The sequence below is a fragment of the Kockovaella imperatae genome (genome assembly GCF_002102565.1).
Source record: "Kockovaella imperatae strain NRRL Y-17943 chromosome Unknown BD324scaffold_12, whole genome shotgun sequence".
In the NCBI taxonomy this organism is placed as follows: Eukaryota; Fungi; Basidiomycota; class Tremellomycetes; order Tremellales; family Cuniculitremaceae; genus Kockovaella; species Kockovaella imperatae.
The window spans coordinates 134999-158793 of record NW_019028952.1 but is presented as its reverse complement, the minus strand read 5'-3'; the positions used below and the strand labels follow the sequence as shown (position 1 = coordinate 158793).

General features: G+C 52.3%; 11 protein-coding genes across 11 annotated transcripts; 4 read left to right on the top strand and 7 right to left on the bottom strand.

Moving 5' to 3' along the window:
• Positions 1 to 616: 616 nt before the first annotated feature.
• On the top strand, positions 617 to 2235 carry BD324DRAFT_643115 (putative transferase CAF17, mitochondrial; the record flags this gene model as incomplete). The annotated part of the gene is made up of 5 exons (XM_022017526.1): positions 617 to 640; positions 950 to 1084; positions 1133 to 1523; positions 1571 to 1714; positions 1763 to 2235. 5 exons carry the CDS (start codon positions 617 to 619, stop codon positions 2233 to 2235), a joined length of 1167 nt encoding a protein of 388 aa, XP_021869177.1.
• A 42-nt stretch (positions 2236 to 2277) lies between these two features.
• BD324DRAFT_108944 (hypothetical protein) lies at positions 2278 to 4329 on the bottom strand. The gene is made up of 3 exons (XM_022011926.1): positions 3899 to 4329; positions 3430 to 3850; positions 2278 to 3373 (listed from the first exon to the last, which is right to left on the bottom strand). Exons 1-3 carry the CDS (start codon positions 4189 to 4191, stop codon positions 2321 to 2323), a joined length of 1767 nt encoding a protein of 588 aa, XP_021869176.1. The 5' UTR covers positions 4192 to 4329; the 3' UTR covers positions 2278 to 2320.
• Positions 4330 to 4471: 142 nt separating this feature from the next.
• On the bottom strand, positions 4472 to 6757 carry BD324DRAFT_633393 (hypothetical protein). Its single transcript, XM_022016620.1, has 3 exons — positions 6329 to 6757; positions 5842 to 6268; positions 4472 to 5786 (listed from the first exon to the last, which is right to left on the bottom strand). Exons 1-3 carry the CDS (start codon positions 6613 to 6615, stop codon positions 4755 to 4757), a joined length of 1746 nt encoding a protein of 581 aa, XP_021869175.1. The 5' UTR covers positions 6616 to 6757; the 3' UTR covers positions 4472 to 4754.
• Positions 6758 to 6893: 136 nt separating this feature from the next.
• BD324DRAFT_662098 (WD40-repeat-containing domain protein) lies at positions 6894 to 8796 on the bottom strand (the record flags this gene model as incomplete). Its single annotated transcript, XM_022018900.1, has 10 exons — positions 8435 to 8796; positions 8350 to 8396; positions 8080 to 8291; positions 7974 to 8027; positions 7846 to 7918; positions 7683 to 7789; positions 7453 to 7634; positions 7279 to 7404; positions 7044 to 7240; positions 6894 to 6986 (listed from the first exon to the last, which is right to left on the bottom strand). The coding sequence occupies exons 1-10, from the start codon at positions 8466 to 8468 to the stop codon at positions 6894 to 6896; spliced, it is 1125 nt and encodes a 374-aa protein (XP_021869174.1). The 5' UTR covers positions 8469 to 8796.
• Positions 8485 to 9899, bottom strand: BD324DRAFT_108728 (hypothetical protein). Its single transcript, XM_022011924.1, has one exon. It carries the CDS (start codon positions 9669 to 9671, stop codon positions 8886 to 8888), a length of 786 nt encoding a protein of 261 aa, XP_021869173.1. The 5' UTR covers positions 9672 to 9899; the 3' UTR covers positions 8485 to 8885.
• Positions 9900 to 10127: 228 nt separating this feature from the next.
• Positions 10128 to 10958, bottom strand: BD324DRAFT_652678 (hypothetical protein; the record flags this gene model as incomplete). Its single annotated transcript, XM_022018534.1, has 2 exons — positions 10128 to 10247; positions 10296 to 10958. The coding sequence occupies 2 exons, from the start codon at positions 10956 to 10958 to the stop codon at positions 10128 to 10130; spliced, it is 783 nt and encodes a 260-aa protein (XP_021869172.1).
• Positions 10959 to 11563: 605 nt separating this feature from the next.
• BD324DRAFT_593306 (hypothetical protein) lies at positions 11564 to 13564 on the bottom strand. Its single transcript, XM_022013821.1, has 4 exons — positions 13177 to 13564; positions 12252 to 13137; positions 12098 to 12196; positions 11564 to 12049 (listed from the first exon to the last, which is right to left on the bottom strand). Exons 1-4 carry the CDS (start codon positions 13522 to 13524, stop codon positions 11679 to 11681), a joined length of 1704 nt encoding a protein of 567 aa, XP_021869171.1. The 5' UTR covers positions 13525 to 13564; the 3' UTR covers positions 11564 to 11678.
• Positions 13565 to 13971: 407 nt separating this feature from the next.
• Positions 13972 to 17321, top strand: BD324DRAFT_106915 (kinase-like domain-containing protein). The gene is made up of 12 exons (XM_022011923.1): positions 13972 to 14334; positions 14384 to 14864; positions 14902 to 14974; positions 15022 to 15108; positions 15155 to 15284; positions 15329 to 15384; positions 15428 to 15469; positions 15508 to 15583; positions 15634 to 15769; positions 15807 to 15858; positions 15903 to 15975; positions 16022 to 17321. Exons 1-12 carry the CDS (start codon positions 14160 to 14162, stop codon positions 16921 to 16923), a joined length of 2283 nt encoding a protein of 760 aa, XP_021869170.1. The 5' UTR covers positions 13972 to 14159; the 3' UTR covers positions 16924 to 17321.
• Positions 17322 to 19775, top strand: BD324DRAFT_106837 (Alpha/Beta hydrolase protein). The gene is made up of 8 exons (XM_022011922.1): positions 17322 to 18013; positions 18070 to 18208; positions 18258 to 18715; positions 18757 to 18846; positions 18890 to 19146; positions 19186 to 19277; positions 19323 to 19349; positions 19401 to 19775. Exons 1-8 carry the CDS (start codon positions 17720 to 17722, stop codon positions 19691 to 19693), a joined length of 1650 nt encoding a protein of 549 aa, XP_021869169.1. The 5' UTR covers positions 17322 to 17719; the 3' UTR covers positions 19694 to 19775.
• Positions 19704 to 22160, bottom strand: BD324DRAFT_633348 (putative sugar transporter, high affinity). The gene is made up of 7 exons (XM_022016619.1): positions 21913 to 22160; positions 21414 to 21830; positions 20883 to 21294; positions 20786 to 20828; positions 20405 to 20703; positions 20281 to 20352; positions 19704 to 20227 (listed from the first exon to the last, which is right to left on the bottom strand). Exons 1-7 carry the CDS (start codon positions 22079 to 22081, stop codon positions 19858 to 19860), a joined length of 1782 nt encoding a protein of 593 aa, XP_021869168.1. The 5' UTR covers positions 22082 to 22160; the 3' UTR covers positions 19704 to 19857.
• A 395-nt stretch (positions 22161 to 22555) lies between these two features.
• Positions 22556 to 23747, top strand: BD324DRAFT_633340 (S-adenosyl-L-methionine-dependent methyltransferase). Its single transcript, XM_022016618.1, has 6 exons — positions 22556 to 22721; positions 22802 to 22886; positions 22938 to 22993; positions 23055 to 23122; positions 23187 to 23299; positions 23377 to 23747. The coding sequence occupies exons 1-6, from the start codon at positions 22652 to 22654 to the stop codon at positions 23609 to 23611; spliced, it is 627 nt and encodes a 208-aa protein (XP_021869167.1). The 5' UTR covers positions 22556 to 22651; the 3' UTR covers positions 23612 to 23747.
• The last annotated feature ends 48 nt before the right edge of the window (positions 23748 to 23795 follow it).

The window sequence follows — 23795 nt, the reverse complement described above, 5'->3', positions numbered from 1 at the left end:
TGGGGCCAGAAGTCACTTGGACCCCTTTTCTACTGACTTTGGTGATGTGGATCGGAGGGTCACCATGAGAGATCTGGTCCGGGGAGGAATGGAACTCAGATACGATTCGGGGTCCCTGGCTGGTGATCATCGTAAGATCCTCCAGGTTGTTGGGGAGCGGCTCTTCAGCGGAAGGTGAATGAGGATGGGACAGGAAATGGAATGGATTGACTTTCGGCGAGGCTGTATCTGGCATTTGGGAGGGAGGGGAAGCTGTCAGCAACTATGTGAAAACATACGAGGGGTCTGTCCGAGACATGAGGAGAAAAGGTCGAGAACAAGGTGATGGAGAGGAACTCGATACTCACTCATTTGAAATGGTCCAGGTCCGTCGAGCTCGCCGTGTACGTTATACTGGGACTCCTGTTCGTACTCATCCTGATCAATTGGCGACTGATGACGGGCATGGCCATTTACGGAGGAATCAGTGAATACTGAGTCATGTCGTGTGGCTGTCTCGGTTATAGCCATGATTGGAAGGAAAAGGTAGACAGACGACGGGGTGATGTGTTTTGGTCGAGCGAGCGCAACAGTCGTTGTCGTCGCAAACAGTCAAGAACGAAGACCTCAATACAACATGTTCAAGTCTCTCTCAGAGGCTGTGAGAGGCGTGTGTTGATGACCGAATGATACAGAAGAAGAAGAAGTGACAGGTACTGTTTGAATAGAAAGTAGTTGTTTGAATATGAAAGTGGTCCAGAATAGCTTGGCTTGAACCTGCATCATCTCGAAGGAAATTTGATTCCGTTCGACATTTAAATGACTCATAGCAAGGATTCAAGAGGATGATGATGATGATAATGGTTGTTAGCATAATCACACGGTGTCAAGACAGGCAGCAAGCATGTCGATAGCTGGACCTAGTCGGCTGAAGCCTCTGCGATCACTTCTAGAAGCCTCATCTTCTAAGCCTCGGATAGCTCATTTGAAGCGAAGACGAGTCGTGGAGATCGCAGGTCCAGATGCCAAAAAATTCATCAAGGGGTTGTTCTGCAACGAAGTGGATGATGTAGGTGGTGGTTACAGCGGGTTCCTCAATGCTTCAGTGGGTCTTCGTCATCACCCTGTGGGTGTGGAATGACTGACAATTCAGGGCCGGGTCGTTCACACCACGTTCATTATACCTGCCAAAAGCTCTACACCGACCTATCTCATCACCCACAATCCCGCCTCCTCCGACACTATACCACCGCTTGCCCAAGTCTTGGCACCATTCAAGCTTCGCTCAAAAGTCAGAATCAAAGATGTGACTGATCGATATGACGTTTATCAAGCTTGGGGAGGTCCACTCAGCGGCGATTCCTCAAGAGAACCTGTCAGAAGCTGGAAGTTTGGAAGTGGAGGTGCAGCCGAAGCTTCGTGGAATTGGCCGCATGGTCTCCCAGTGATGGGCCTTGATGACGCAGAGTCTGGATGTTGGGATCTGAGAGCTGGCTTCCATGGTGGGATGGGAAGGCACATCGTCGTACCTAAAGGCTCAAGTCGTAAGTAGCTACAGACCCGAGTTGACACGCTCACACGAACCTGATAGCGAGTTCGTCCTCCAATCACGAGAAGAGCGCCGAAGATGACTTTGACCTGCATCGTATGCTGCTCGGCGTGCCCGAGGATCAAGTGGAGATCCATCCTGGGAATTCCCTCCCCTTAGAGAGCTGTATGGACATTCATGCAGGAGGTGTGTCTCGCGTCGCCATGCCTGTTCAGACATTGACTTCATTCATAGTCGACTTTAGGAAAGGTTGCTACCTAGGTCAGGAGTTGACTGTCAGAACTTATCATACCGGGGCCACTCGAAAGCGCATATTGCCAATCTCCTTATTCCCCATCCCTGTCAATGAGGCGGGAGGCGACCTTTCGGATCTGATCCCGAGGCCGCTGGACAAAACGCTCGCCAGGGCGATATCTCCAGATGCCGAGATCACATACCACCCACCGCCCGATGCCCCGTCTCAAAAGCCCAGACCAGCAGGCAAGATTCTTTCAGTCCATCCGACAATTTCACAGGTCGGGCTCGGAATGGTTCGTCTAGAATTTGCGGAACGAGCCTGGTGGAGTCGGGATGTGGCGCATCTTGGTCAATGGCTGGCAGGTGGGAGATTGACCACGACCGTCAACGGCACAGAGCTAGGGGTCTACGTCGACACTGGAGAAGCCTATGACTCCGCTGTATCTCGGTTGCAACTCGCGGAGCAATAGTCCTAACGGTCTTTACCCAATCGATGAGTATGTCTACATCTGAGATCGCCAACTCTACGGGACCAATGTTTGATAGACCTTCAACTCATTCGTCGTCCCTCACATTGCCATCCGCCTGTAATGTGATTCCCGCTTTCGCTCTCGAGTTCCCGGCATGCGAGTCACCTATAGTCTCGTCCATCTGACAGACACAAGCGTCTATAAAGATATAGATGAACCCAGGGATATTCTCCCTCGCTCCAGGATGCCTAGCTCGCCATTTGGCTTCTTGTCGCTTCCTCGCATCGGCCATGTCAGCTTCGCGGAGGTGTAAGCTTGCAGCACCATCTGTCCACAAGTCGGCTGTATCGGAAAGATTGAGACCAGACCCCTTCTCTGGGACATTCGCTGTCCCTTCGTAGAAACACATGCAGTACGTGTTTGTCTCGAGTTGATGCTCTCGCACAAGTGAAGCTATCTGCTTTGCAGAGTGTACCCTAGATTTCCCTTCTTGCTGTTCGTTCACCATGATAGTGGTCACGCGAGGGATGTAGAAGCTCTCAGGGATGTTGTCCTCAGCGTACGGTTTCAAATCTCTCCTCGGATCGGCCTGATTGACATCCATGTACTGGTCGTATGTTGGAGCTTGGGTATTGGACCGCGACAAAGAACAGTCCTCCAGTATCACATTCCGTCTGATTGACGAGATCTTCCTGGTTCCTTCGCTCCAATCTCCTTTTCCCGGCGTCTCTTCACTGTACAAGGAGTGTGTGACTTCAAGCACGAGTTGATGGTTCACCGAGGACGCGATGCGATGATGTAGAACGTTTGTGGAAGCTCTTGCACCTAGTGCTGCGGATGGCAGTCGATGCACATTGTTAAGATGAAGAGAGTCCAAAGTGGTTGCTGAGTGGCCTTGCTGCTCGATATCCTGCTCAGATTGGATTTTGGCTTCTGGGCCCCGCCAAAGATAACCAAGAGCGTCTTTCTGAGAATCGCTACATTGCCAGTTCCCAATAAGGTACCTGTCAATATGCGTCTCCTGTCCATCCACAGAAGTGACGCGTTGCTCGAGATATATCTTGACCTCGTAGATTGTCGCGCAGGGATCGATTTCTTCCAGCCTTATGCAGATGAAAGTCATACTGCCGACGGTCATCTGAAAGCCAAAAAAGATGGTGAGCGGCGCAGCTTCACCCCCTTTTCACTACTCACATATCCCGTAGACGAGATGAATCTGATGTTCCCGATGCCAGGTAACACCCGCGTCTGATCACTCTCTTGACCAGGTTGAACATCTCTCGCTGAGAGAGGGGTGACCACTCGCACCTCTTTGCGAACTATTCCGACGTTGGGAGAGAATGTTGGAGGTAGGTCTGCGAGCTTCGAATTTTGCGCTGCGAGCTTTCCGGATTGAGGAGGAGTCGGGGAAACGGATCTGTGCGTCTTGGACTTGGATCTGAAGCCTAAGAACGATGGCTTGTTTTGTGAATGACTTCCACTATCCCGTGTCAGATCCTCTGAGTAGTCCGGAGCCGGCGTGATGGCCGATACAATGAGCGTATGGGAGACCCGCTCGAAATCAGTGGAAGTGGTAGGTGGAAGATCTGTAGGTAGTGTGAGAGTGAAAGATGATCTATGTGCTTGGGTGAGCATCTTGCAATACTTCGGAGATGAGTCTCACGTCTGTGTCTGACCTGGCACCAAGAGGATCTCCTCATCCCGAACGACCACAACAATAGTTTCCAGCACCTCTGCTTTGCCCCATTCCATGATCTTTTGAATGCTTCGTCCAGCAAGTGGTTTTTGTAAGGTTATTTGCCATGCTGCTCTCAGTCCACCAGCTTTGAGAGGATGTTTCCCTTCATTGATCAAGGTCACATTGATCGGGATGGTCGTTGGGTTTGCGGCGTGTGGTTGACCGACACCGTAGACGAACACTGGTGGGCGTGGATGATCTACTTCGATTCGAAGCATATTGAACGTTAGATCAAGCCGGAGCGGAAACCGATCGCTTCAATAGAGCTCCACCTGGCGCAAGCTATATCGAGGTCAACTCTAAATGCGTTGTGCAGCGAGCAGCCGTCCCTTGTAAGTGATCAATGACTGTCCAAGATCAAATATGGATGCACTGGATCTGCGTCTTTTTGATTTCTCCTTGACCACGCGTGGTTCACTTGCACGTGACAAGCCCGGAAGACCGGAGATCGAATACCGGAGACCGGCGTTCACAGCCTGTTCAAAATAATCTTTTACTCTTCTCATATGCCATGGATTGAGAGGATATGGTACCGTAGGGGACGGATGGATGTCAGCCGTCCGAATCCAGAGCACGGCGTATCGCGTCAGCTCAATTAGGGATGCTCAGCCTCCCCAGGATGGTTGTCACCGCATAGCGACAGAGGTCCATGATACGGAGGACTGTGGTGACAAGCGATACATACATCATGATATTTAACGATCGGATCATACTGTAGGCTCTGCAGGCTCCTAATCTCATCCAGCTGGCTTCGTCGATCCCCGAATGTCCTTCACCGTCTCTACTCCTCTGCATTTGATCGATATGTGATTCCAGCCTTGAGTCTATCCTTAGGCTGGGGACCAGCGGACGTCGAATAATTACATGCGCAACCCCAAGCGAACATGTACATAAAACCTGGAATATGCGATCTTCGTTGCAAATGCCGTTCTTTCCAATCTTGTTCTTGTCTGACCCGTTGTTTGGCGAGCCATTCCGGCGACTCCCACAGCGATTCGGCGGTTTCTTTAGGGAAAAGCTGAAGCGTGTCCATGAGGTTGAGTCCTGATCCCTGTTCGGGGAGTCTCGGTGCCAGCTCAAAGAAGCACACGCAGAATGTCCCAGTTTCCAGCTGATGAGCTCGAACTTGAGCAGGCGAATATTTACCGGGGTACAATCGGCCTTTCCCTTCTTGGACCCCATTGATGAAAATTGTACTTGTTCGAGGGATGAAGAAACTAGGTGGCAGGGTACTCTCTGTATATGGCTCGAGATACTCCTCAGGATTAATCTTTGGAATGTCCATCGATTGGACATAACTTGGCGTCTGTACTGTCGGTCGTGAGAGGGAACAATCGCCTACAGTGGTTTTGCGCTTGAGCGTCTGTTTCATCCTCGGACCCTCTTTCCACGATCCATCTTCAGTCTCTTGGAATGTCGTGTACGAGAATTCGAGCAAGAGATGATGCGTTATGGTCGAGACAATAGGCTGAAGTAGCGGTCCTGTGGAGGGTTTGCAGTTTAAAGTTGCTGAAGGGGTTCGAGGAAGGCCATTGAGATGTATTTCGTCTCTGGTACAGCCTGAGTGGCCTTGCTCTTCAAAGTCTTGCCCCGCATAAGCTTTTGCCTCTGGCCCTCGCCACAGATATGCCATCCTTTCCTTCTTATCTGCGGCGCACTCCCATCCGCCCATAGTCCACTTGTCCACATGGGTCTCTTGCTCGTCTACCGACGTGACCCGTTGCTCGAGGCAAACGTTGACAGAGTAAATCGTGACGAGTGGGTTCAGATCGTTCAGACGACAACAGAGGAATGAGGCGGTGCCGACAGTGCACTGACAATCCAATGTCAATGTACAGGGAGATGACAAACTAGCGATGAAGACTCACGATACCGGTGGCAAACATGTATCGAAAGGTACCGATGCCGGGCAACAGCTTTTCGGAATCGTATTCCTCTGTCGGCGGTACGTCTTTCGGACAAAGGGGAGTGACTACCCTGATGTCTTTGCGGAATATGGCTAGATTTGGTGACAAAGTCGGAGGCAACGATGCTTCCTTGGGATTTGAGGCTGCGTCGTTGGAAGGCAGACGCACGGGTGAAGGAGAGACGGCTCGCTTGCCTTTCGACCTAAAACTGAAGAAAGATCCTCTTGACTCGCCGTTGATCGAAGACGGAGGAGAGACGTAAGTCGCAGAGTCTGTGTACTCGGGCGCTGGTGGTAATGCAGAGATAAAGAGAGTATGAGTGACTTTTTCAAAGTCGGTCGTGCAGCTGGGTGGGAGAGAATGGGGAATAGACAGGGTGAAGGTGCAACTGAAGGATACCGGTCTCAGCGCCTTGATCTGCGCGATTCCTAAGGCCCTCCTTGCTCACGTTTTCTTGACTCCCGGTTCAAGTTGCAGATTGCCATCCAAAACAGAAGTGATAATTGTCTCGAGGACTTCTGCCTTTCCCCACTCCATGACATAGTGAAAGCTTCTTCCCGATAATGGATGTTGGATGGTCGTCTGCCATGCTGCCCTGACACCTCCAATCTTGGTTCGCTCCTTGCTGCTCAAGGTCACAGTGATAGGAAAGATTGTCGGACTAACATCCTGAAATCGACCGACACTGTACAGGAACACGGGGTGCCGTGGATGATCCACTTCAATTTGCACCATGGTGGACTGGGAAGATATCAGAGATCGGGTATTCACTGTTCAGCCTAGTGCTATATGTGCGCGAATTCGATGTCCATCGTCACCAGGACAGATGCCCAGAGTCGACAGCACGTCAGTGCCAAGGGATGCCAATCAATGGAAGTGCATCCAACAACTCAGATCTCGTCTTATTGAAAATTTATCAAGATCATGAAAAAGTCAACGATTACCCAGCGATGGAATCTCCGGCCCGCTCCGGGGACGAGACCGGTATCCCGCATCGCATAGGTCGTGGATCGCTATAGATCATCAAAGAAGGTGTCGTCCTTATCACGTTTAGCAGCATTGAGATCTCCCATCCCAGCCTTGCCATTCTTCTTCTTCTTCTTCCTCTCTTTCGGAATCGGAGCGGGCTCATCTGAATCCGAATCCCCACCTCCCATCGCCACATCTCCGTCATTATCTTCGTCCGCCTCTGCGGGCTCATCCTCCTGGCCTTCACCTTCTTCTTCACTGTCCTCAAACAAGTCCTCCACATCGGTCAATTTGATGCACTCGTCGTGACTGACGCTGCCCAACCACTTTTTCCGCCTGTCCAACTCCATCCGCTCGATGGGATAGTCATCGTGTGTGGCGATGACACCGACTTGACGGTCAGCTGAGAGCCAGCTGAGCCAGACTCACGGAATTTATGGGGAAGCACTTGAATGACACGGATCATACCATCTTCTGAGCCAGTCGCGACGATGTCCGGAGTCAGAGCTACCATTGCATCAACAGAATCTGGGTGACCAGGTATACGATCCACGCCTGTGGGTCTTCAGTCTGCATATTTCAGGCTGCGATTGGATGACTCACAATCACCCCATCCTCTCGACCTGTCCCAAATAGTCAAAATACCCGTAGTCGACCCAACGATGGCCTTTGAATCCCCTTTGATCGCAACGACTGATAGTAATTCATCCTCCTGATCATCCGAAACTTGTAATGGAGTAGCCTTGTTGGACCGTATGTCAATGACAGAAATGTGACCATCACCTCTGTCATGTGTTATTTGAAGCTCGACAAATGCAGACGGGTCTCCTCACGAGGTCGTCACAAGCTGCTTCTTATCGCCAAAGAAGCAAAAATCGGAAATGTAATCAAAGTGTTGAGAGTAACTTCGTATGCTTTCTTCCTGTCTGGGATCCCAGAACTGTGAGACTCGAGTCAATGAGTGACTTCACGTGGAGTAGTATCGCCATGACTAACCTTGATCACGCCGTCATCGTCGCCCGTTGCAAGCAGCTGCTCGTTTATGGAATATACTCGATTTATTGGTGATCTGGGCGGCGGATACATCAAATCCAGCACAACCTAGAATTCAAGCTATATCTTACTCGTGAGCCTCTAAGCGCTCGCTTTTGAGAGCGCCATCCTTTGGGTCAAGCTCACTACGGGCAATTGTAAGCAGAGATATCGGCAATTGACCATCGACAGACTCACAACAGACCGCCAGCTTTTCCACCCATCCATAGCCGGGTACCATCTTCGGAGCAGTCTACAGCTCTAGCCGTCCTCTTTGTCGGTCGAACACTCCATGAAGCACTTCCGCTTGATTCGCCTGTCGTGTCATCGTACTGGAAGGCTTTGACTTCCCCAGTCAGCAAGGAGGCGTAGAGGACCGGCTCGGTCGGGTGAAATGAGAGATCAAACGGCTAAGAGCGGGTGTCAAAACAGATGCTCGGGCAGCGCTGAAGCGTTCGAAGGACTGACCTGATTCTTCAGCTTGATGTCTGGCATGATGAGCGAGGTCTGGAAAGCTAAATGCGATGAGCGGGGGATGTTGAAATTTACCAACTTTTCCAGACCTCTCGGATCCGAGATTGTGGCATGGTCAAGGATTGGGGAGCCGACTTGGTCTATGTGGGGCGATCGTATCGTGCTATGCATGCGAATCGCCTCAGCATCTGATGCAAGATCACCACAAGGAGCTCGCAATCAATCGCTCTAGACCTGAGATCGGTTGTATCTCTCATGCGAGTTTCCCTTATACCTGTATAAGACCGCCACAGCCCCACCGCGCCCTAGTCCAATCATTTGACCTTGACCTGATAGTCTTACAGTGTGAATAGAAGGACGAGATGGTGCAGGCTTTGGCTTGAGTGCTCAGGGTTCTGAAAGAAGATGAGAGGTGTGTTGTCGAATTTCTGAAGCTCGGTGACCAGGTGCAAGGCCGACGACCAGCTCACCCGGTGACAGACGTGCCAAACTCCACGCAAGCTCATCAGATCCTGAGCCACCACAATTCGTCATCGTCGATTGTTGGTAAGCCAATCCGCGGCAAAAGTGACAGCGTCGCGGACTGAGAATACTCTGCTCGTCGCAGCGCCAACTCGTCCCTTTACCACTTTGTAGGCCGCTTCGAATGGCTCTCCCAACTCTGCGAAATCTCCGTCGATCCTCGTATCTTTAACTGTGACCCATTGTCTTCGCCCATCTATGACCGCAGCGAACCAATTCTCAACCATCGGTCGACCGATTCTGTACTCTGCTAGGTGAGAAGCTGTGCAGCTCCCGTAATCCACACCCAGTAGAACCACCTTTGCATTGCACTCCTCCAGTTTTGCCAATGGACTCTGCTCCCCCAAACGACAGTCTAAAGCGTGATTTGCGGTGATCCGAGATGCCAGACGACCGATAGCAGCGAATGAGGTCTGAGGATGATCGCTCCGGACGGAACCCGGCCACGTCCTGGCCATCTCTGGGATCGCTCCCATCTGTCTCGTCTTGCTTTTTGTTGGATCGAACGCTGGCGTGTGATCGCGAATTTCCTGCCACCATGATTCAGGGACTGGGGGCTCTTGCCATTCGGAGGGCTCAGAGTTCTCACTCGTGTGGGTTGGAACGACCAATGTGCCTTGTTCTCCAAGTACTTGTAGGAATGCAGTGACGATCGCCTCGGCACCTCCCACCACGTACCCCATACTTCTGAGAGAGGAATGCAGGAGAACGGTATCACCTGGACAGATCCCAAGATCGTGTAGGTCTTTCATGACTGACTGCGTTGTACATAGCTGTGCGCTCAGTGGCTGCATGCTATCTCAGAGGGTGTGCGATACGGCAGTGTCGGTCTGTGGTGCGGTCGATCAAGGTCCGGGCTCGGATCCGGGGATGCCGGCACCTATGAGCGTCGTGAAGCCCCTGGAGACAGCGTCCGAGCGAGCTACATGCTGAGGCGAATACTCTGGCAAAGGTGAGCCTACTGACACTGACCAGCCGCCGATCAGACGTCGTCCCTAGGTCGGATAGTCCGTCATGCTCACTGTCCACATTTGGTAGCCGCGAAACAGGATTCCCCTGTAAGGACAGGGTTGTTGCATGGCTATGCTCGATCTAGTGGCACATATCCAGACCGCGTTGAAGCATTGTCTCTCGATAGACCTCTCTTGACTACAGTAGTATCTGACAATTTGTACCTCTGAATCTCAAGTACAAGTGCGACTCCGATCTTTCCTCACAGTTTCAGTTCCGCCCTAAAGTCTCCCGGTCGATCAGTCAACCTCAAGGCTGCCATTCACATATCCTTCTCGGGCCGGAGCCAAACTACTCTGTAGCTTCGCGAGCTGGATATAGAGCGCTTGCAGATGGTCTTCAGTGGATTCCTCGAGGTGCTGTGTTCTTTCTCAGTTACCGATCGCCTTGGGAGAGGATAAGCTTACTAAGATGTGCATGTCTCGCTCGGAGATCGTCTTGAAAGCTTCATCGAGTCTACCCTGCAGCACTTGCTTTTCTTCCACGAGTTCTGTGATCCTGCTGCTAGCTTGTGCCAGTAGTCCGGTATCATCTCCCTGACTCTGCTCTCGATCATCCACGTTACATGGCTCCTGATGGTAGTCCGGCTGCCGCTGCGTCGTGACTGCTAGAACCTCCATCATTCTCCCCTTATCCCTTTCCAGCTGCTTCAGATTGGCGCATAATATGAACAGCTCCCCAAGGTCTTCGAACTCTCCATCTTCCTCCTCCTCTTCAGTCTCAAAGGCGTTGTTCGTCTTTTCAATGTCGTCCTCTCCTGTGTCTTGACGAGTCTGACCAATCCAATTCCCTTGCTTCCAAGCCGCAGATCGCGCTTGCCAGGCTTGCTCCTTCTCAGCCCAGACGGCTCTCTCTTGTGTAAGTAGACTCGTTACTTCCTCCAGCCTTCGTTCAGCATCTGCCAGAGCTGCATGAAGAGCAGTAGGATCATGTGGCGCCAGGAGCGGTGCCCACCTGATCAAATGGCGAGTGAGGCGATGCCGACCCAAAGCTGTCTGCAACAAGAGACGGGATAAGAAGTCTGTCGAAGGAGTCAATGGGGTCCAATACCATCGGATGGTCCTCTTCATTTCGTTGGCTCGACGTGTTCAACTTCTCCGGGCCTCGCGGAGGAGAGCGCCATGTGTTTGATTTCGGGTCAGACCCGCAGGTCAATCTCCTGCCTTCGTGGAGGGGTGCGGGAGATCTCTCAGCACAGCCAGTGGTGTGGGGTGATCCAGTCAGGCCATTTTCCATCTTTGCAGCACCAAGTCCTGCGGTTGAAGAGAGGCAGTTCGGTTGAGAACGCGATCGGGTTGTTTGAGCACCTAGCGATGGACCTCCAGGGTGACGTCGTCCGTGATGGTGTTTTGCACATCCTTCATCTTGGCAGCGTCGAGCATGGTGAGGAGGTCTGTGGTCTGGCTCAGTTAGAGGATTGTATGGAGAGTGAACATTGCGGTGGGGTCTGCGATGTCGATGGGAGAGCTTCGCCAGCCTTGAGGTATCTGGGGCATGTCGCGTGAGCGTCATGAATATCTTGGAGTTCGAGATCAAGTGGTAAGGATCGCATCTTGACCATTCAGGACAGCGTTGAGCGATAAGCGAGGACCTACCTTTGGTCGTCATCACTCCCAACGCGTCCAAGGCATTGGCTATCGCGTCCACGATCTCCAATGAGGCGGCGCCGGACGGCGCTGGGGATGAGAAGCATACTATACACACAACATCGACATGTACGCCTACGTACACCTCCCATATGAAATTCTAAGCCCAGTCGACAAATAGTATCCCAAATCCACATGAGCCATCTACTCCCAGTCTGAATCTTCGTCATCGTCCTGCTGTGAAGGAGCCGCAGGTTTGGAAGCACCTTTGCCACCCTTTCCTCCCTGATCCGAGACGAGGTCATAACTCTCCTCGGAATCGCGAGGACTAGTGGATGTCGATGCGCCTGTGACGCCCGCATGTTTGGGGACCTGAGTCTCAGAGGGCGCTTTGGGAGTCGTCAGAGCCTGATCGGCTTCCTTATTCTGTTCAGATTCGTTCGACGCGGGCGGTCTCAGTGTGGTGGTCGATGATCGAGGATTGGCTTCTCCAGCCGATGCTCCTACTGGACTCGATGGGGACGCATCGTCTTCGTCGTCCCAGTTGAAATCTTCCTGCTGAGCTTCCTGAGACGCTGTCGAGGTGTAAGTGCAATCTTACCAAAGACCAAGAATCAACCCACCCTCGAGGACCTTTTTCCTCTTCTCATCCTCTGCTTCGATCATCGACTTGTGGAACAGATATCGTTGCCAGAATTGCTCGTCCGACAGGCTCTCGGGAACTAGGGTTGTGTCAGCTCGACATGCTTTGCAAAGTCATCATTGACATTGACGCACCCAATTCCATGCGAATCGTCCCCACATGGGCCTCCTCCTTCTCCTTGCCTTGCTTGCTCAATTCAGGCCATTGTTTTTCGATGAACTGTTTGAACTCGGCCTTTCTCTCCTCGCTCTCCCCTTCACCCTCTGGGTCGACCAGTAGCAAATCCTTGTCTTCCCTCAATCTCCTCAACAAAGACTCCTTTCTCGATGCCGCTACGACAGCCCCGGGTACGCCCGAACGTGAGCTGCGCCCGGCGACATCGAACAAGACATCGCCCTTCTGCACTTTTGATCTCGCGGATGAAGAAGTCGAGAACGAGTAGAAGTCCCCAGCGTCCCAGGTCGTAGCGACATATCGAGCTTCATCATCGTCATCAGGCGGTAAGACTTTGACCGCTTCCTCCATCCATTTCTCTGCTCCTTTGATCCATTGGTCTCCCTTTTTCATGTACTCCTCAGCGAGCTTTTCAGCCTGCTTCATGGATAATTGCAGATTCTCTTTGGCTGAGGAAAGCCTGAGGTTCTCCGCGATCTGAGCCCTAAGCTGATTGGGATTCGAAAGTGCAGGATTGGATTGAGCGGAAGCGATGGTAGATTGGATCGTGGATTGTAGCGATTGTTGGATTTGGTTAGTAGACGACGTGATTCGGTTGAGGAGTGTGGTCCCTGGTGTTTGGTCTTCGGATGACTTTTCGCCTATTGGACTCGATGACTCTTCCTTCGCTTTTCCCTTTCCTTTGATATCGTCTGCAGGTTGCTCCTCCCCGGTCAGCGCACGGGTGAGACTAGTGTCCTTGACGCCAACTTCAATCTTGGCGGTTCGAAGGTGTTCGAGATCTGCCTGAGCCTGACTGACGGTCTTGTCCACCTCAGCTTTGAGACTGGTATACGCAGTGGCGGACTGAGGAATCATCAGACACGCTCTAGGGGAATGACTCGCCTGCTTCTTCAGTCCTCCCCACCAGGAGTTGAAAGTTCCCATGACTTGGTTCACCTCCTGCTCCAGATTTTCCCTCGACAGCCCATTCTGAAAGGCTCTTTGAGCGGTAGTTTGCAGCGACGTGGCGTCTGACTTGGGCTCATCTTGACTTCTCGTCTCAACTCCTACAGCGTCCTCGTTATTCTCAGAGATTTCTGTCGACGGTTTGACAGCAGGCATTCCACTCTCTGCGGTAGGGTCCCTGGTGGCGGCAGTCTCGTTCGTCGAACCCTGTCTATTCTCGCTTGGAACTGGCGTTTGAGATCTCGGTGTAGCAGTAGCCATGGTCAATGCTGGTCCTTGCTCCATGATCAACGCCGGGATCTGTGACAATGCTCGTCAGTGAGCGCTGTAAGTCATGGACATCCCCTTTGGTCTAGCCTGTGTAAGAGGCCCATCTTCCACCGTGGGAATGCACTCTTCGCGTGGATAAAGCATTTTGCTTCCGTCGCCTGCTTTGCCTCCGCGTCCACTCATTGCCGAACACACATTCAGACACACCACCAACTGGATTCATGTTGGTAGCTGGGATAGATTGAGGGAGAGACGTTCTTCATCTTGCTTGTAAACCTTGTCTGGAGGGCAGGATCATCGCAGTGGAGCCTGCAAGAGGCACAGGCCGGCTGGGGCGACTTGCCAGAGCCCTCGTCTTCTCAACACTACCACTATCGCAACCGTACTGTCCTCATCTACACACGCCGGTCTGAACGTGGACTACCGGCACACATACACAAGGTACATCTGTGTACAATAGCTCGCCCGCGAGAGAAACTTTTGGCCTAGGTACAGGCATTCGAACCCCATCCCGAATCTCTTCTGGACCCCGCGTGGACCTCGTTCACCGTTCACCTCATCCTGTATCCCACCTGCCCACCAATTTACCCTGTCAACTCGCCTCCTCTCTCACGACTGACTCGACTGTCATCATCTGTCATTCCCGCATCATGGCTCAAATTTACGTCCCAGATTCTCTCCCTGATGATTCTGAACCTCTGTCTCAACGCTATAACGATTATGCATTCGAAGCGACGCAGCTGTCTCAGCCTGTCTACAGCCAAACCCAGAACACTCAAGGCACAGCGTTTGCTAATTCTCAAGTAGAGCCGAGGAAAAAGTACTGTGAGTGGGACACGAATGATTCGAATTCTGACATCATCTTTGCTATCAGGGGCCACATTCATTCCTACCAACCCTGCTCACTCCATTCTCAAAATACCGTGGACCAAATCTCAATTGCAGATTGGACGAGGTCCAGTGGGTCATTCACACAATGATGTGGTCTTGGCCGAGAAACGAGTCTCCAACAGACATTGCAGGATCACACTTGGCATACAAGAAGAGGGCAGCAGTGATCTATCGAGGTACACAATGCAGGCTTGGAAAGATGGAGAATCTGAACCGGATGTATGGATAGAAGATCTCAAGTCATCCAACGGGACTTATGTGAACGGCGCCAGGATAACGCATCGGGTGCTACTGCGTCACGGGGATGAGATCTCCTTGGGACACGCTGCGACACTGGACAATCACGATGTCCGGTATATATTTCGGTCGGTCGGGAGCAAAGGCACCAAGATGGGCCAAACTGCTAGCAAAGGCGGGTTGGATGTCGTAGGTCAGGTGTATGAACGATATCAGCTCCTGGAGACGTGAGCTGCTCGCTGAGGATTTTCGCTCATGCCCCAGGCTTGGCTCTGGGACTTTTGCAGATGTGCGCAAAGCAGTCGACGTGGAGACGGGTAATATGAGAGCAGTCAAGGTGGGTCATTACTGCAGCTGGCGGAGTCATGACTCATGGACCTCAAGCAAATCGTCAAACATCGCTTCGCTGCAGACAAGAACACACTCGCATTGTTTCAGAGAGAAATTGCAATTTGCAGTGCACTGCAGCATGTGAGTTGACACCAAGGTCTGGCCTCAGCAACTCATATTCGTACAGGAAAACATATGCCGTTTGATAGAATACTTTGAAGATCCGCAGCATATATGCTTGATATTGGAGTACATAGATGGAGGAGACCTGCTCGACTATATACAGGGTTACCCCAACAGTTCTGGAGGTGGACTACGTGAGCGCAGTCATCGTGAAGTTTTCTGGCTGAGATTTTGTTAGCCGAAGATCATGCGGCGAAGTTGAGCTTGCAGATCTGCCGAGCGATGGCTTACACGGTGGGTAATGATGCTGCAGGATCTGAACCTGACTGATGTAAAGAAGCACGAGATGGGTGTCACGCATCGAGACCTGAAGCCAGAAGTGAGCTTTCCCGGAAGGCTTTCAAGCTGATCAGGCAGAATATTCTCGTGACAAGAGAAACGCCAGACTCACCTCAGACTATCAAGATTGCCGATTTTGGCCTGGCGAAGATGGGTGAGTCTCCGCATATCTTGTGTGAGAAGCTCAGGCCGACCCCCTCCCAGTCCATGCCGGCACCATGCTCACATCCATGGTTGGCACTCCGCAATATCTCGCCCCGGAGGTCGTAATGCAAGACAAGCAGAGTCCAGGGTACGAGAATGTTGTCGACTCTTGGTCGGTTGGGATTATCGTGTACAGGTGGGTCGCAAAGCCCCTAGTCGGAACTGACGGCCAGCATGTTGACAAAGGCGCTACCGTTTGATGAGGATGCAGCGCTGCCGGTTGACGTGGGTTGGCTGAAAATTGCATCGCAAGATGCTGATAGACTCAGAAACGAATCAAGTCTCGATTCACTCAGGCATTCGACGAGGGCCTGCTACGTCAACTGAATGTCAGTGAAGCAGGTGAGACCAGCCACAGAATCGGAGGGTTTTCGCTTAGCTGTCTCAGCCATTGATTTCATAAGTCGACTCCTCGCCAAGCTGCCTGCCGACCGCATGACCATGGCGGAGGCCTTAGAACACGAATGGTTGGCTGGACCGTCTTCACAGCACTCTGAGTCTCAACCTTTGGCTCTCGGCGGTGACTCTGTCTGGGATATTCTCTCATTCGATGAGGATCCGGAGCCGGAAGATGACCTTTTCACAAACGATGGCGACGCTTTGTCCGACGATGAAGGAAGGTGGACGCGTCCCGCCACGGTGTCAGGGACCAACATGGAGTCTGCCGTCGGTGGATTGTCCGACGAGAGCTTTTCACAGCCCATGAACAATCTTCGATTGACGACCCCTGGATTATTACCTCGAAGCAATCTCTCCCCTTTACCGCTATCCGTTGGAGACAGTGCTCGTCCGGCAGAGCCGTCTCCACCCTCTCCTCCTCTCACTGAGGAACCGATGCTGGTCGACATCGTCCTTCCTGCCGTCACAACGCCCGAAACCCATCGACCTCCATTGCTTACTCCTGGTGGCTCAGACTTTGGTCACAGTGACATGACATCAACGGGGGCTGTTAAACGAAAGTATGATGCGGGGATAAGCGCTTTCAGTTCAAGCAGTCTATCACCGCCGCCTCCGTCCAGTAACGATTCACAATCACAGGCCAAGGGGTCTCAAGAGAAGAAGGGATCTCGGCAGCTACTGCCTACTCCGCCAGATAACGAGCGAATTTCCAATCCGGTTGACGTATCGTCGATAGATGAAACAACGCCTGTGAAGCCCCGTATGAAGGCTGCCAAAATCATCGCGCCTAACGGCGAGAGCAAAGTCGCAAATGGCAAGAGTGAAGCGAATGTGCCAAGAAGTTCGCCGAGACGCTCGACTCGACCTCGAAAATCGATGCGGCTCTCATGAAGATGCACGCTATTCTGCGACGAAAACCCGCAATTAGCGTCTGGAGGTCGACGATATGGAGTCTGTTATCGTGTCACGTCGCGCGAGCTTTACACATTCAGAATTCGCTCGAGAATCCCGTCATCGGTTGTACGTTTGGGGATACTGTGCATGTAATCCTTTGAACGGTCCGAAAGGGCTCGCCACGGGAACCGAATGGCCTTTCCTCACGGGAGGATGAGTTGGAGGCTTGCTCACCATCGTATATCAACTCTGTCCTCACAGGTCTCCCCCTCGTTCACGCCGCAGAGGTAGAAGGCCAATTCTGGACTGGCCTTGACTAGCCTTTCATTGATAAGCCTCGATGTTACATCTAGATGGCTTGCGTCTCCTAATGACCACACTGAAGATACAAATGGTCATAGAACAGAGAGAGAGTGCTTTGGAATGGCTTGCACTGACGCCTCGCCGAACTCTTTAAGGCTCTATAAGTAGTGCTACGGCGTTAATGCCTACTTTCAAGATTAAATCTCCATCTCCATTCCCATTGCAACATTCTGCAGATGTCCTGTGCCAGTTTCCAGACCAACGAATACTTCTCTCACAAAATTGACGAGTGTCGTGTTATGTTCGAGATCGAATCAAGGGCGTTCCGTTGCCGAACCTCCGCCCTACTGTTTCCCCCACTTTATTGCATAAAGGATCACCTCCACTTTATATCACGGATGGGTATGGGCATGACGCACAGTGGTCCCGCTGTTCAGCCAGTATCGCAACCAGCACAGACTTTCAACAGTCACATTTGAGAAGGACAAGGATGCTAGGGCTGCAGTCGATCTTCTTGGCCTGTCTACGATACCTATCGTTGGTCGCGAACAATGCGGGGGTATCCGAGCATCATGATGACCCAGTGGTCCACCTTCCATATGGATCGTATCAGGGCTATTACAACGCTTCGAACGATATTGAAGTTTGGCGATCAGTGAGATATGCAGCTCCGCCTCTTGGTGCGAATCGCTGGAAACCACCTCAGAGGCCTGAGAATGAGACTGGGGCAGGGGTGATCGATGCGAGGGACTGGCCGAAACAGTGTCCTCAAGCCACGGCAGGAGTGAGGGTGCCAAGTCGGGTCAGGTCAGGTTCAGGACGCTGACGGTGTGGTAATAGGACTACGAGCGTCAGATCGGGTCTTACAATCCCTTGCAGGCGATTGACGATGAGGATTGCCTCTTCTTGTCGGTGTACAAACCGAGAGATGCGGAAAATCTACCAGTCTACGTATGGTTCCACGGCGGAGGCTGGGCCTGTGAGTGGACCAAGCAGCACTTGCAAAAATGATGTTGACCTAGCTCTAGTCAACTCTGCCAGGGAGTTTGATGGCCAGCCCATGGTTGCTCTGTCCAATAACTCCATCATCCACATTACGGTCCAATATCGACTGGGGATATTTGGATTCCTCCAGTCTTCTCAAATGGGAGACGGCCTCAATGCAGGGCTGAAAGATGCCCTGGGCTCCCTACAATGGGTTCAAGAGTACATCCACTTGTTCGGTGGAGACCCCCATCGCGTGACGATAGGCGGTGAATCCGCAGGTGCAGGATTCGTTTATACCATGTTGGCCGGCGAAGCGGGTCGAGAACGAAAGTTGTTCCACGCGGCGTTTGCTTCTTCTGGTGGTGGAAATGGTGCGGAATGTACCTCAGGGCTACACAAGGAGAACTGGGAGACAGTCTCGATGGCAGCGGGGTGCAGTGATGACCTCGCTTGTTTGAGAAATGTATCGACGACGACGCTGAGGGTGTTGAATGGATTGGTAAGTCAGGCCCGGAAGATCGTTGGGGCTGAATGTGGCAGTATGGTGCCAGAGGCATGTGTGTAGAAGGACCAGATGGCTATGTGAAGCAGCCGGTGACGCCTCAATTGGTAGCGGGAAACGTTGCTCCGGTATGGCCTGCCATCGAGATTCCTCACTAACCTTCGCCCAAAGGTCCCCGTGATGGCCGGGAACACATTCAGAGACACGTATGCGGGCACACCGCCATTCCTTCAACCATCGAGAGATTCCTCTACGTTTGAAACCGACGCCGATGCCCTGTTTCTCGGTCATATCATCCAGCGGTATCCAATCGATCCGAAAGATGATCAGACATTGAAGACGCTGTTAGAGCTGTACAAGCTGGAAGATTTCGAAAAAGACAATGTGTGGAGAATCTCGCAGTGTATGCAGGATAACTGGGTGGCATGGTGAGTCTGGGATAGTGTGGTTGATCTGATCAGCCTCAGCTCGGCGACGTATGCGGCCGACGCTGCAGCGGCGAACAACGTCGGTGGATATAAATTCCTATACGCAGTCCCTCCTGGTGTACACGCGCAAGGTGCGTCCCCTTGAAGGAAGTGGCATCACTGAAGCTTCTGATTAGACAACGCCCAAGAGTACCCGTATTTCTGTATGTTCTCTTTCCCTGCAACACACACACACACACTCTGACAACCCTTAGACTACAGGAAGGAAGGATCGCCCGACTCTGCATCCCTCTTCGCTTCATTCACTGGATCCCTCATCAGCCTGATCAAGACTGGCGATCCGACGAGTCTGGCAGATATCCGTCCCAGCGATGATCCCGCGTGGCCTGCCTGGGCGGATCGACACCAGTTCAAAGTGTTCAACGTGACGAGTGCCAATATCAGTGATGCTTATATCGCTGGACCGGGACATCGATGGGAGCATAGGGTGGGGACGAAAGAGAGGTGTGAGTTCTGGGCAAAGTTACGCTCCCGGGACCAGTGGTGAGGAGGGACTGTGCGTCTTGTACATGTCGACTCTGCATACATGTACTGTACAATCATCAAGAGCAAGCACTATATGCGCAAAGGCTTTCACTTTCACTGAAGGAAAAGAAGGGCAGGATTCGAGACGGACGGGATGGACAATCACAGGGCTCAAAAACAGCTTGTCTACTGCGTCACCACATTCTGACCCTTCTCGCGCACGCCAGCATCCTCCCGAACGGTGACATTCCCCTTCGTAGGGTGGCCTTTTTCGCCGCTGACGGGCGAAGGTCCTCGAATGTCGAGGAACTCGAGCAAGCCCACATCTCGTTGAGCTTGGAGCATCTCCTTGGCTTCCCAAGTCGATCGGCCACTCTTGTCGCCAAAGATCTCGTCCAATTCGTCCAAAGTTCGGCCTTTCGTTTCGGGCACCAGGAAAAATACGTAAGCCGCCGCAAGGACACACATCAGTCCCAGGAAGATGTAGGCGCCATAGGGAGCAGCCGCTACGAAGTCTGGCGTGCTCATGGCCACAGCAAAGTTGTTGAGCCAGTTGCTGGTATATCCATATGAGTTCTGAGACCTCTAAACAGGCTTCAAAATACTCACCTGGAAGCACCGATCGACACTCCCTTGGCTCTGAGGCCAAGTGGGTAGACTTCTGCCACGATGACCCAAGCACTGCGATTCCACTCAGCTTCTCGCGCCCCAGTAGCATGCTTGAGTCACTTACGTTGGTCCCCAAGAGTATCCAAAGCCAATGGCAAAGAGCCAGATGAACACCACTGCGGCCCAGCCGGCACTTTTTGCGCTGGATGGAATGGGGTCAAGTTGCCAGTCACTGTTGAATTGTCCGATGATACCCGCCACAACGAAATGACAGATCCCCATCCAGATGGCGCCTGAGATCAGAACCGGTTTTCTTCCCCAGCTGTCGAGATAGAGTACCGCAGGGATAGTGGCGAGGAACATGACGATACCAACGACACCGGATGCGAGCAGCGAGGTGGTGTTGCCGCCGAGACTCAAGCCCTACAAAGTGGTCAGTATGGTCATGGACGTGTGGTATGCAGCGTCGAGCGAGACCAGGGACGAAGAATCCGGGTTGACTCACCTCGAAGATGAACGGAGCGTAGTAAAGGATGAAGTTGACCCCTCTGAATGGTGTATTGTTAGCATCAGGCGAATGTCAATTTATCTGCTCCACGTACGTCCACTGTTGAAATACCATAATCAATACAGCTACGGCTGTGCGCTTCAAATTGGTACGATTCGTGATCAGGCTCTTGTACTGATTGACGCCGAGCAAAAAGTTGCTCTTGCTGGATCCATCTTGCAGGTGAGGGAAGTCGTGTTCCGAGATGCGCTTTTCGAACAATTTCTGAGCCTTGATCTCTAAATACTCTAGCTGGACTATGGGAGCGTCCACGGGCTGTCGTCTGAGGTTTGCAAGGACAGCCAGACATTCATCGTCTCTACCTTGGTCCATCAACCATCGAGGGGATTGGGGAAGGAACATGATGCCGACGCCGAGGATGATGGCGGGCAATATCTGGATGGTGATCGGTACGAGCCATGCTGCACGGCTCTGGGAGTCACCGGTACCTCCAATGTAGTTGGTACCTAATGAATAAGTGGTCAGTTCATCGTTGGTATGTCACAGCGCCAAGATGAGGCAAGGCAAAAAATATCCGACATTTGGCCGCACCCCACACCGGGACCTGTTCTTGGGTGCCACTTACCGTACGTGATCCAATAACTGATCATGATTCCAAAAGTGATAGCCAGCTGTTGGAGGGCCACAAGAGCTCCTCGAATCTCGGCAGGGGCTACCTCTGCATTGTAAAGCGGTACGATCATGGAGAGAGATCCGACACCGAGACCAGTGACGAATCTTCCGCCGAGGATGTAGTCATAGTTGCCACCTCGGACACAGGCTTGGACGATGACACCGATGATGAACAAGAAGCATGCCAAGACTACCGAGAGTTTTCGACCGAGGCGATCGGCAGAGTATCCATTGAACAGTACACCGACCCAAGCTCCAAGCTCGAGAATAGAGGTGAGGAGTCCAGCAAGTGTAGGGTTGCTAATACCGTTGGTTCCGGAAGCGCGTCCAAACGAGTTCATCGAAAGGACCTGACCAAACATGCCTTGATCTGTGGCGAGCGAGGAAAATTGGTCAGCGGTCAACACATGGCGAGGGGGCGTGTCGAGTGCTGGACAGAGGGGGATGCTCACTGTATCCGTAAATCAATCCTCCCATACTGGCGAAGACGGCGATGGCAGTCGTTCGGCCATTACGGACTAGACCCGCCGCTCCGGGTTTAGCCGTTGCCAAAGCAGCTCGTCTCTGTTGAAGTTCACTTTCCACGCCACTCCCGGCGTTCCCACTCATAAAGGCGGGCATGATGCAGCTGGTCTCGAGAGAGAATGAGGAAGGTCAGATGGATGTTGACTAAAGTGGCGAGAGAGGTGTCGAAAGACGTTCAACAAAGGTGTGAACACATTCCTTCGCCCCCTTATAATAATACATGACTAAAGCCAAGCCAAAGTGAGACTGACGTCGTTCGGTGAATTCACGGTGAATCTCGCCAAGAAATCAAATTCCCCCGCAATCGGGCCCTTTCGATCCCCCGCTCCTCTCTCTCCTTCATATGCTCCGTGCCGAGACTGGGCCATCGTTCACGCTCCATATGGTGTACATACATATCATGTCAGCCAAAGCTGTACCACAGACCATTGACGGACCACCTTTTGCATAAGACTGGGCCTTTGGAATGGGGCTCCGGTTATGCTTAATTATGGCTTTTAACCGGGTGGCGCCGTCTGCGTGGGGTGATCGGGATAAAATGGAGCAGAAAATATTCAATAATTCCTCACCAGCACCTCGTCCTATTGCTCCCTTGGTCCTTCAGCTGGAGGCAGTCAGTCCACCATGAAGACCATGCCGTGATGCACTGCTCACAGCATACCCATCATGTCTATCCCTACTCCCTACATCGGACATCTGACTGAAGACGACTACGAGCATGTCTATGAGCCAGCCGGTGTGTGTCTGTCCCTCTCTCTCTACTCGACCTCCTCTCACTGTTGAGACGGCTACTAACCACTTCACCTTGACCACCAGAGGACTCTTTCATTCTCCTTGACGCTTTAGAGCAAGACGCCGAGGAACTCAAGAGCCTAAGAGCGACCCTTTGTCTCGAGATTGGGTATGCTCTCTACACATTAGTCTACGGATGCGGAGCTGACCCATTGAAAAGGTCTGGTTCGGGTATCGTTTCAACATTCCTCGCTAGAATTCTCGGCGACTCGGCCCGTCAGTCAACCTTTAAGCGTCAAGGTATTGATTGTTTCCTTTGACTGACGGTGGTTTTCAGTGTACATATGTACCGATATCAATCCGCATGCCAACAACGCAACGAGGCGGACAGCGGGACACAATGATGTGAATGAGCCGCTGCGCCCCGCATTATGCTGAAGAATCGTTCACGCTGACACCTCGTGACCAGGTCTCGCTTGAAATTCTTCTCAGCAACCTGGTGGACCCCCTCGAACGACGAGCAGAGAGCAGGATAGATATCCTACTCTTCAATCCGCCTTACGTGCCGACATCCGCAGAAGAGTGAGCTCTGGGTTTTTCGGACATGACTCAGTGTGTGACCTTGCGCGGCTAATGTGTCTCTGCTTCCTTCCGACTAGGATGGCGGGTTCACAAGTCGAGCGGGACGTAGCAGGCGCATGGGCAGGGGGGTCCACGGGCATGCAAGTGACCAACGTCGTCCTGGATATGATACCAAGACTCCTCAGTCCTGTTGGTCGATTCTATCTTGTTGCCGTCGAGCAGAATGACCCTGCAAGTATCGTACGTCAAATGAAAGCCGTAGGCTTAGATGCAGAGGTGAGTCCTGCGCTCTTCCTAGCTCATCTCGACTGACTGTCCCAAGGTCTGCCTGAGACGTCGAGCAGGCCGAGAACTGCTCTCAGTGATTAGAGTCAAAAGATGATCCCCTCTCATATGGAGTATCTGCATTCATGTTTGGGGCACTGAGCCGGCTTGGATCTAGCCTCGTGTCCGTTCTCCCGACTCCTTTCAGGATCCACGTGCTGAAGTTCATATA

What these genes read in the sequence shown, in the direction of transcription:
- BD324DRAFT_633348 (XM_022016619.1), bottom strand. Translation starts at nt 22,081, where the DNA reads ATGCCCGCCTTTATGAGTGGGAACGCCGGGAGTGGCGTGGAAAGTGAA. An exon ending in AGGATTGATTTACGGATACA is followed by an intron (nt 21,831 to 21,912) that starts GTGAGCATCCCC and finishes CGCTCGCCACAG; the next exon opens with ATCAAGGCATGTTTGGTCAG. An exon ending in CAGTTATTGGATCACGTACG is followed by an intron (nt 21,295 to 21,413) that starts GTAAGTGGCACC and finishes CTTATTCATTAG; the next exon opens with GTACCAACTACATTGGAGGT.
- BD324DRAFT_108944 (XM_022011926.1), bottom strand. Translation starts at nt 4,191, where the DNA reads ATGCTTCGAATCGAAGTAGATCATCCACGCCCACCAGTGTTCGTCTAC. An exon ending in GTGCCAGGTCAGACACAGAC is followed by an intron (nt 3,851 to 3,898) that starts GTGAGACTCATC and finishes CCAAGCACATAG; the next exon opens with ATCATCTTTCACTCTCACAC. An exon ending in TCATCTCGTCTACGGGATAT is followed by an intron (nt 3,374 to 3,429) that starts GTGAGTAGTGAA and finishes TTTGGCTTTCAG; the next exon opens with ATGACCGTCGGCAGTATGAC.
- BD324DRAFT_106915 (XM_022011923.1), top strand. Translation starts at nt 14,160, where the DNA reads ATGGCTCAAATTTACGTCCCAGATTCTCTCCCTGATGATTCTGAACCT. An exon ending in GCCGAGCGATGGCTTACACG is followed by an intron (nt 15,385 to 15,427) that starts GTGGGTAATGAT and finishes ACTGATGTAAAG; the next exon opens with AAGCACGAGATGGGTGTCAC. An exon ending in GTTGGGATTATCGTGTACAG is followed by an intron (nt 15,770 to 15,806) that starts GTGGGTCGCAAA and finishes ACTGACGGCCAG; the next exon opens with CATGTTGACAAAGGCGCTAC.
- BD324DRAFT_108728 (XM_022011924.1), bottom strand. Translation starts at nt 9,671, where the DNA reads ATGCAGCCACTGAGCGCACAGCTATGTACAACGCAGTCAGTCATGAAA.
- BD324DRAFT_593306 (XM_022013821.1), bottom strand. Translation starts at nt 13,524, where the DNA reads ATGGAGCAAGGACCAGCATTGACCATGGCTACTGCTACACCGAGATCT. An exon ending in GACGATTCGCATGGAATTGG is followed by an intron (nt 12,197 to 12,251) that starts GTGCGTCAATGT and finishes ACACAACCCTAG; the next exon opens with TTCCCGAGAGCCTGTCGGAC. An exon ending in GAGGAAAAAGGTCCTCGAGG is followed by an intron (nt 12,050 to 12,097) that starts GTGGGTTGATTC and finishes ACACCTCGACAG; the next exon opens with CGTCTCAGGAAGCTCAGCAG.
- BD324DRAFT_633340 (XM_022016618.1), top strand. Translation starts at nt 22,652, where the DNA reads ATGTCTATCCCTACTCCCTACATCGGACATCTGACTGAAGACGACTAC. An exon ending in ACCCTTTGTCTCGAGATTGG is followed by an intron (nt 22,887 to 22,937) that starts GTATGCTCTCTA and finishes CCCATTGAAAAG; the next exon opens with GTCTGGTTCGGGTATCGTTT. An exon ending in GGACAGCGGGACACAATGAT is followed by an intron (nt 23,123 to 23,186) that starts GTGAATGAGCCG and finishes CCTCGTGACCAG; the next exon opens with GTCTCGCTTGAAATTCTTCT.
- BD324DRAFT_633393 (XM_022016620.1), bottom strand. Translation starts at nt 6,615, where the DNA reads ATGGTGCAAATTGAAGTGGATCATCCACGGCACCCCGTGTTCCTGTAC. An exon ending in GAACCGGGAGTCAAGAAAAC is followed by an intron (nt 6,269 to 6,328) that starts GTGAGCAAGGAG and finishes GGTATCCTTCAG; the next exon opens with TTGCACCTTCACCCTGTCTA. An exon ending in ACATGTTTGCCACCGGTATC is followed by an intron (nt 5,787 to 5,841) that starts GTGAGTCTTCAT and finishes TTGGATTGTCAG; the next exon opens with TGCACTGTCGGCACCGCCTC.
- BD324DRAFT_106837 (XM_022011922.1), top strand. Translation starts at nt 17,720, where the DNA reads ATGCTAGGGCTGCAGTCGATCTTCTTGGCCTGTCTACGATACCTATCG. An exon ending in CCACGGCGGAGGCTGGGCCT is followed by an intron (nt 18,209 to 18,257) that starts GTGAGTGGACCA and finishes ACCTAGCTCTAG; the next exon opens with TCAACTCTGCCAGGGAGTTT. An exon ending in TGAGGGTGTTGAATGGATTG is followed by an intron (nt 18,716 to 18,756) that starts GTAAGTCAGGCC and finishes TGAATGTGGCAG; the next exon opens with TATGGTGCCAGAGGCATGTG.